The 8,989-nt window shown below is 41.4% G+C and overlaps 1 protein-coding gene across 10 annotated transcripts in view; it reads left to right on the top strand.

Annotated features, from left to right (window-relative positions):
* The first annotated feature begins 1,220 nt into the window (after positions 1–1,220).
* ARHGAP12 (Rho GTPase activating protein 12) overlaps positions 1,221–8,989 on the top strand; it is a 68,768-nt gene continuing 60,999 nt past the window's right edge. For 3 of the 10 annotated variants that reach the window (XM_081931645.1, XM_081931642.1, XM_081931641.1), the window contains exons 1-2: positions 1,222–1,402; positions 7,938–8,670. In XM_081931645.1, the coding sequence (XP_081787771.1) occupies positions 8,005–8,670 (666 nt within the window). In that variant the 5' untranslated portion in view covers positions 1,222–1,402; positions 7,938–8,004. Of the gene's footprint in view, positions 1,403–7,937; positions 8,671–8,989 lie in introns of all 10 variants that reach the window. The other 7 variants (XM_081931646.1, XM_081931643.1, XM_081931640.1 and 4 more) reach the window with 5 other exon arrangements.

The following is an 8,989-nucleotide window of genomic DNA, read 5'->3' as shown; positions in this document are numbered from 1 at the left end:
ATGCATTGCATGAGGGGGAAATGGATTGCAAAGTATGAACATTACCGAAAGCAACATTTAATTAGGTATCCCATTTCCAACCATCAAATTTGAGGTATTAAGCCATGAGATCCCAAACAAATGAGGCTTGTGTCTGTATTACTGACTTGGAGCTTGTGGTTTAACCTTGAGGCTATTAATGGTGCAGTACCACGCGTGTATCCTCAGAAGTAAATCCGAGGGCAGGTAAAAAAAAAACCAGGCATTTGTAAAACCTAGCATAAATTGATTTTGGGACATCCTGCCTTTGCATCCTCAGGCTTTGATATCAAAGCACTCCTAGTCCCAGTGACGTGTCAGGGTTTGCAATATCACTGCAGGAAGGTCTGTCGGGAAGCTTCTTCCGTGCATTTCCCAGCCCTTCCCGCGAGGCAGCTGCGTCGAAGGCTGTAGCTAGCTTGGACATGCCCACAGCTTAAACTCTTGCATCCCAGGGCTTTTCTTTTTGTGCGTGTGTCTCCACTGCGCAAAAAAGAACCGGGCTCTCTCCCGTCCCCAAAACCTTTACTATTCCCCGGCTTCCAAGACGTCTCAAGACTTGCGCTCGCGGGCACTTTTCCTATAGTCCTCCTCCTGCTGCCCTTTAGTATTTTATCCGTATTGATTGCAACGCGCGTCTGTCGGATTTACACGCTTCCTTTTAACCAACTGTTGCGGGGGTCGCTTCCATTCGCGCGCCACGGCGCCTCACGCCACCTTGAAATCTTTCCGTTTTGAGGATTAAGGTTCAATAAACACATCTCTGTGCCTTCAAAACAAAAAAGTTTCTCCCTGCCCCTACCCCTGCAACAGGTTTTGACACAGCTTAATCTCGGTCGAAACTCATAATATATAATATAATTGATATAATAATACAACGTAATATAATAACAGACACATGCTTGTGGCGTGTTTCATGTGAGCTTTATTTTATTCCTTTTTTCTGTTCTGTGGAACAAGCAGCCTGGGCAGAGAAAGGGCACGAGAGAGAGGCGGGGCGGGGGGGAGGGTGGAATTCAAATGAATAACCGCAGGCGCCCTTCTCTCCCTCGCGCCCCCTCTTCCCGCCTCTTTTTCTCTTGTCACTCCAACCCTCCCTTCCCAACGGCGCCGCTCCTTTCCACCTTTTGCCCCGCCTCCCTTCCCCTTCCCCCGGCACGTGACGGGGGCCTCTGACGCCGGGCGGCGCGGTGCCCTGGAGCTGACACTCGGCGCGGAGCTGAGGCCGGGAGGGGGCGGGGCTCCTGGGCAGGCAGGCAGGCGGGCGGGCAGGAGGGAAGAAAGGAGCGAGCGAGGCGAAGCGGAAGGAGGAGGAGGAAGAAGAAGCAACAGCGGCGGCGGGGATACCGCCTTGTAGTCGGAGCGACCTGGACCTCCGGTTTGGGTGAGTGGGCCGTTATTCGGGGAGGGGGGGGGGAGCAGCGTGCTGTGCTGCGCCTGCCAGAAGTGGGTTGAAGTACCGTGTTTGGGGAGGGGGCGTTGCTGGCTTCACGGGGTTTATTTCTCTCCCCCCCTTCCTTTGCAAGGAAGAACGGAGAGACACGGTTTCCCTGTTTGTCCCTTCCCTCCCCCCTCCCCCTGTTGCGCTTCTTGTTTAATTAAGCCGGAGCAACTCTTCTTCTTCTTCCGCCGCCCCTTCCTCCTCCTCCTCTCCCCACCCCTCCCCCGCCTGCGCCCCCTATCAGAAAAGCGCCTTGTAGCCTCCGCCCCACCCCTAGGTGGAGCGTGGAAAGGTGTGCGGAGGGAGGAGGATGAGGGACGGAGGGGAGCAAGCCCTTTAAGCCACACTTTCGGCTACTCCGGTGGGAAAGCGTGACAGCCGGAGTTTAAAGGGGAGCCGGCGGTGCGTCATGTGCACACGACCGTGTCAAGTCCTAATGCTGATAGACGTGCTGCGTCGGGTTTCCTCCTCGCGACACAACCCCGCCCGCCCCCCGCTTGACCTTGGGGTGTTTTCATTCTGCGACAAGAGCAGGATGGGATGGGGGGATGACTTGTTGGTTCCCTACACAGTAATCACTTGGTAACTCTCGTGTGTGTATGTATGGGTGGGTTTGTAAGGGCAGGTGGGAGGAATGGCAACCCCACCTCTGTCCGCACTTGGGCCCAGTTTTAATTTGTAGTTCGCTGTGCCTTGACTGGTACAGCCTGATTCCGCAAATATATATGAATTCTAACTTTTAAGTGTTTCGTTTACCCTTGGGAGCCAGGGCAGTTTCATGCCTGGAAGCATTAATGTTTGTGCAACTGATACACAGATCGATGCTATCTCTCTGTATTTTGCCTTGTGTCAAGCTGCCTGTGTGGAGAAGTATCCTAAAGTGGTATATTTTGCTTCTGCAGTAAAAGCCTAATTTGGTTATAAGTTATTTTGTGTTATGCTTACACAATCTATATGATATTATTATTATTATTAATAATAAATATAATAATAATAATAAATTTGTCAGGGTTGCCCAGGGCAACCAAAAGTGACTTACAACAGAGTCATACATACAACATACAGCTTGCAGATGTATGTATAGTTGACCAAATAATACAAACACAGAGAGACATTAAAGGAGAGTACATTGTGTTACTTCATTTCTCCAGTTAGGACAAATTATGAAGGAGGAGAATAGCTTAGTTACCAGCTTGAGCGGAAGTTCTGCATTCTCTCTTCCTTGCCAACTGTCTATACAGGCCTTAAAATGATTTGAGCCTTAGTTAGTATGAGTTAACCACAATGTATCAGTCACAGACTTTTCTAACTATTTATAGTTTGCAATTGTAGTCAGCACAATAACAAAAGAGTAGAATAAGAGAGGCAAGTAACTGATACGATGTTATTCCCTCCCCCTTTTAATAAAAACAACTTTGGGGAAATTGGCTTTTTAAAGCTGTTTGGCATGTAAGTACACTATGCATTCAGATTATGAGAAACTGAGTTTGTAATCAAGTTTCAAGAAAGGTACAGTTTGGCTTTTATTTTAAATACCATATTATTGGAGAGCCCATTGTTCTCAAATGTTCCCTAGTGTAGGTGTTCAAGAAGGAGCTGACCTTTTTTTTGGTAATTGATATCTACTGTCCATGGTTACAATCTCTCTCTGTGTTTAAATCTTTAGGCTCATTTTGAAAGTATTTCATATAAAATTGAGTACAAATGAGTCATACCAGCTGTCAAGCAAAATTATTCTGATGAAATTTCAGCGTGTGAAATTGATTTCCTACAGCAAATGTGAAGAGAATGTTGTTATGAAACTCATGGACTTGGCCTTGCATTGCGTGTTTGCTTTTCTGCCATGGTGACTAGAAATGTTTCTGTTACCCTTTCTCCAGATGACTGTGGTGTACTTTATTCTTGTCAGAAATTTTGATCTTAAGCATCGAGAATAATGCAAGCCTTCACATTCCTCTGATGGACAGAATTCTGGCCTGAAGTGAAACTTATAGGTTGCAGAAAAATTTGCATAAAAGACAAAACTGTTTATGCCAGGGGGTGTGCATTAGGTTCTCAAGTGATAGGTATCCAGAAATTGTGGGCTTAATGAAAATGTGCTTAAATTAAAGCTTGTTGCTGAGATGCTGACAAGTAACAACATAGGAGAAAACATCAATTGTGCAGAGGACAGTTGGCTGGGTTTTATTTCATCTGGCCTTCAGTTGGTAAGAACCTATGACATGGGGATCTAAATGTCCTCCAATATGACTTCAATGACTAACTTTGTTTGTATCACAACATCATTAATGTGCTCCTTGCAGCTGTAGGGGATAATGTTTGCCAGCACAATAGTCTGCGGTAAGAACCAAATGACACTGAGAGAGCTTGTTTGTATTTTTGGTTACATAAATAGTAGCGTAGTTTTTTTTTCAATTTTTGTTTGGACCGTGTTATGATTTTTTGATTCTGAGCTTCAGTTATTACACCGAGTGAAGCAAATTATAATTGGTTTTAAATAGTTTCCAGGATAGGAATTATACACAGATATGTTATGATGATTCTGTTATACTGCTTTCTAACCTTCTAAATGTTTTTGTACTCTTTTTTGTACAGTTACTGCTGCTTTGAAAGTAAGGTTGGATTCTAGTACAAATTTCAGATCTTGCTCACCCTTTGTTGACTCACATTGGTTTAGTGAAGTGTGTGGGCTTTAATGTCATGCTACTTCACTTTTATTGCCTCCTACATTACATCCACTCTTTGAAAAGTGCAAATTTAGTGTATAATACAGTTTACCATATCCACTGTTCTAATGCTTACAGCACACCTACTCAGAATTGATCCCCTTTGGCTGCATTGGCACAGTGTTTATGAGCTGGTTGCAAGTTGTTGTGTTTTGTTTTTTTAAAAAGCAAAACATGATTAACATTAACTATGGTTTTTTTTTAATTTGGATGAAACAAAAGTGAAGCAAACTCCTGACAGTGGGAGTGGTGGGGACTTGAGCTCAAGGCTTGCTTGTAGTTTGTTGTTGCTCAAGCACACATCAAACTGTGGTTTAACAAAAGGAGGAACCAATGATGTGTGCTACAGATGCTTCATCATCCCTAACTGTTGGCTATACTGGCTGAGGCTGGTGGGAATTGAACTACTTTTAGCAGCCTTAGCTGGTACTGCCAACAGTATGGATGTTTAGAGTTGTGGTTTAAAATATCTGTAGGGCACCACATTAACTACCCCTGGTTTAGCTTGAAATACAAATGTAGCCATTAAGTTTGGATTGAAGCCTTAGTATTCTCATAATGCTAATGATGGATGCCTCTTCATTTTTATCCTACCCCCTCACAAGTCTGGTTGTCCTTACCAACCATTGGCTACAGCAGGTGATGCTCATTTAAGTACTTAAAAGGGGGGTGTGTGCGGCTTTTGAGAAATGGCATTTGAGAGATGGATTTTGTGAAATTAGAGCTGCTGCTCAACATTTGAACAGAATACAAATTTAAAAAACACTTCGGTTGGTTATTCCAGCATAAATAGATTATTTCAGCTAGTTAGGTAGATGGATTTTATTCTCCAGTTGTAGTACTTCCATCTCTTGTGATGATTATATATGAAATTAAAGTGACAGGAAGAAATAATTTATAGAAACAAAAAGTGGATAAAACACTAATTATTGGTGGCAGTATTCTATAAAGTTACAGTCTTTCTCTTGTAGTTTTAATAGGGCACATATGTTTTATTTCTGGAGCTGACTTTTCTATTCCCTCTTAATTTACAAATTTTGGTCTCAGTCCAACAAGATCCTTAAGATGCACTGCGCTGGAGCTGAAGAATTTCCCTTACTCCTCATGTATTTTCTTTCATTTGTTCTACATTACAATTGGCTTCTTAAACATGAAGATATTTTAAAGAAAATGTAAAGCGACTTATAGTTGCAAAAAGTTTTAAACAGTTGCATAGGCCTATTAGCATTAAAAGTTATTCAAGAGACACCTGACACTGCCTGCGAAATCTCTGCTGGAAGAGTGTTCCATCAAAGGATGGTTTATGCCACAAACTAGGCCCAAATGCAAGACCTGTGCTCCTTCACACTCCCTCCCTTCTAGTCCCTCTTAGCTGTTTGTCGCTTTTCCCATCTTTTTAAGTATGTGTGATATAATCAGCTTTTAATTAATAGTTTTTACTCCTTACCTGTTTTAAGTCTTATGTGTTCTGTTTATCCGTATGCTGGTCAGTGACCGAACTAAAGTTTGATGCTGATACTGATGCTGAGTGTTCCATAGCATGAGACTGAGAACACTAAATAGCAAACTTCTAGTTGAGGCCAGTTGGGCCTCTAACATGGATTAAGGTGGGATATAAGGGTCCAGGTGGTCCTTAATAAAATATACAGATATCCACATTCAAATGTACATCTCTATTCTGGGAACAACAAATCCTGTGTGTCTAGCGCTGACTTCTGTAAGCATGCAGAAAACTTTTGTCTACTTCTAATGGTGTTATTTCTGAACCAGCTCAATAAGAACCATGGGTACATAAATGACCTAGGAAGGATACTTTGACTTGCATACTCCCTTTCCTCACCTTGCATGTTGGAAATACTTCCTGGTTTGTGGCAAACCATAGTTGTTTGTTCCATCAGACTGAGGTTGTGTTTGGCATGCAAACCAAGTCTGGAAGCTAGGATGACACTTTGGTTTGCAATCTTGATTTTCAGGAGGTCAAGTGCAAGCCATATCTTGCCAGTTCAGATGACAGTACTAACTGGTTTATTTTAAACTGGGGAGGAAATGAATTACAGTGCATGAGAAGGATAAGGGAGTCTGTGAGCCCAAGTGTTCTTACAGTCTCATTTGCATATAGTCAAACCATCTTTTGGAATTCAGTTGAAATAATTTCCTTCATTGTGAATTATCAGTGTCTGTTGCCTAATCAAGGATTAATCTTTGCTATTTTGTTTGAACAGAAACAACCCCCTTTTGATGTTAAATGTATAAGCTGGGTTTTTTCCCATGTCCCACTTTAAAGACTTTAAGAGGAAAGAAACCCTACACTAAAATAAATATATGTAACAGCTGAAATATCTGCAATGTGACCTTGGCAAAGCTGTTTTATTAAAACGTGGGAAGCATGCTTAAAGAGTATATATTCTTATTAACAGTATCCTGACCTCTATGGTTCATAAGATTAGGTAACAGAACTTGAAGGGAACACTTTCCAAGATGTTTGGTAATGATTTGTGATTTATTAATTTGATGGCACTACAGAACTCAGGAGAAGTAATACTAAAGGGATATCTGAGCAGAATATGGGAGCCAAATTAAGCGAAACCAGTCTTTTATTCCTCACAAGGTTTAATAATACCTGAACTAAATAAATCCTCTACGTAATCATAGGATTGTCTTGAACTAAAAAAAGACCTGATCCATTTTGCTAAGTAACTGAAACAATAGGCTTAGTAACAGGCAAAGAGCAAGAGCAGAACATATATGAGGGTCCAGAAAAAGTTATTAATGTTTAACGTACTATCTTACACCTATGCAACTTGTGGGCAAAACCCCCCTCTTGTATACCACTTTAGCAGAATATTTATTAATTTCATGGAATAAGAGTGCAGTGATTCTCAAAAGAGTAATCTAGTAATGGGAACCTAGTAGCTCAAGAAAAATTGGTAAGTGGGTGTGATATTTCTGAAAATGGAAATTGTTATATTTTATTTATTCCACTTTTCAGGATACGAATCCTCTTGCAAATACAATCAGAATATATTAATAGAATTACAGGACGGGCAACTTCCCATTTGTGTGGGGTTGCATTTTGGGTCATTGCGCACGTCAGCGGTCTCATGTAAGCCTGCCCCGTTCCACCCTCTTCTGGGGCTGAAAATGATGTGTGTGTCAGTGGTTGTGCATCAATTGAACATGCACAAAATGGTTGCAACCTGTGAACAACATCAAAGCACACCTAGTCATCAGGATGCTCCCACTTAAAGTTGTAGTTAACATTTTTCATATGGTTATGCCTAGAAAGCACTTATATTTATGTACACGGCTATTCATCCATGATCAGAGTTTTCAGTACCCTGAATTTTACTTAAAATGAATCCTAGGTTAATTTGTTGTCATGTACTAAAATATGTGGAGGTATTCATTGAATTTATTGGGATATAGCACACCACACAAATTTTTATTGAATTCCCTCAATCCAATATTTCAGTTTCAACTAATTCTGACAATTTGGAAAAAACTTTTCAGATATTTACAGTATACTGTATGTGAAACTTAAAAAACAACAGCTTTTGTTTGCCTAAATGTAAGCCAATTAGGGAAGGGGAAACATTTCAGAAAAGTTTCTGGGGAAATTTCTAGTTATGGCTCTGAGAGAAAAAACTTTGCGAAAGATTTGGTTAGGCAGTTCTTCCCAAATATGAGACTAGTCAATAAACAGCATGCAGCTGAAACTCCTTTGTGGTAGTAACATTTTTTTTCCCTTACAGGGGGAAAGAAAGACCATAATGTGGCTTACCTTTCACGTAGAAAGGTGAATACAGTTTCTTCCAAGAGATGGCCGACAAGAGTGGAAAGATTCTTTCAGGTCCATTATACATCGAAGTTGAATATGACTATGAATATGAAGCAAAAGACAAAAGGATTGTGATTAAACAAGGGGAGAGATACATTTTAGTGAAAAAGACGAATGATGACTGGTGGCAAGTCAAGAGGGATGAAAACTCAAAGCCATTCTATGTGCCAGCACAGTATGTGAAAGAAGTAACTCGCAAAGCACTAATGCCACCTATCAAGCAATTGGGTGGGCTGCCAAACAGCTCTTTAAAACTTATGCATGGGCTACAGAGGTCAACAGAAAATGTCAATAAGTCTCCGGAGCTTTCTAGTTTTGGGAAATCTTCTCCAGTTCAAGTGTCTAGCACAGTTCGGGATGCCAATCAGAATTTGGGACCAAACGTTAGCCCAGGTCAGAATTTTGGCCTGAGCTTGGACCTTTCCCAGAATAATGGGAAATTGAATGAATTTCAGTTCCCTAAAGTTTCCAATCAGAACAGAACATTCTCTGTGTCCCATTTTTCTTGTTCTGAATGTGTGGAGATAGAAAAGACCAGCTTTTCGCAAGAACAGTCCTGTGATTCTGCAGGAGAAGGCTCAGAGAAAATCCACCAGGATTCAGAATCTGGAGATGAACTCAGTAGCAGTTCCACAGAACAAGTGCAGGTAAGATGAGATGCATCACAGTCACATTTGAACTATTGTGTGTCTTAAAAAAAGGTATGAAGTAACAATTTAGCAAGAAGCTTGTTTATGTACACAAACTTTTTATACCAAATGTATAAGAACTAAGCTCACTCAGCTACTGCGTGTTAGAATAGTGAGATAATACTTAATATTTCTCTGGTGACACCCACCTGGTGGTTTGTTTTTGTGCAGCTATCCATTGATTTGCCATTTTTCAGAAATTAACCCTTCTTTGAAGGGTTCATTAAGCATGAGAAGGATGATGGAAAGGATTGGATCAGTTTAGCCTGTTATGGTC

The sequence above is a fragment of the Podarcis melisellensis genome (assembly GCF_964234715.1).
Source record: "Podarcis melisellensis genome assembly, chromosome: 12".
In the NCBI taxonomy this organism is placed as follows: domain Eukaryota; kingdom Metazoa; phylum Chordata; class Lepidosauria; order Squamata; family Lacertidae; genus Podarcis; species Podarcis melisellensis.
The sequence above is the reverse complement of the archived record's forward strand: the minus strand, read 5'-3'. Positions and strand labels throughout refer to the sequence as shown.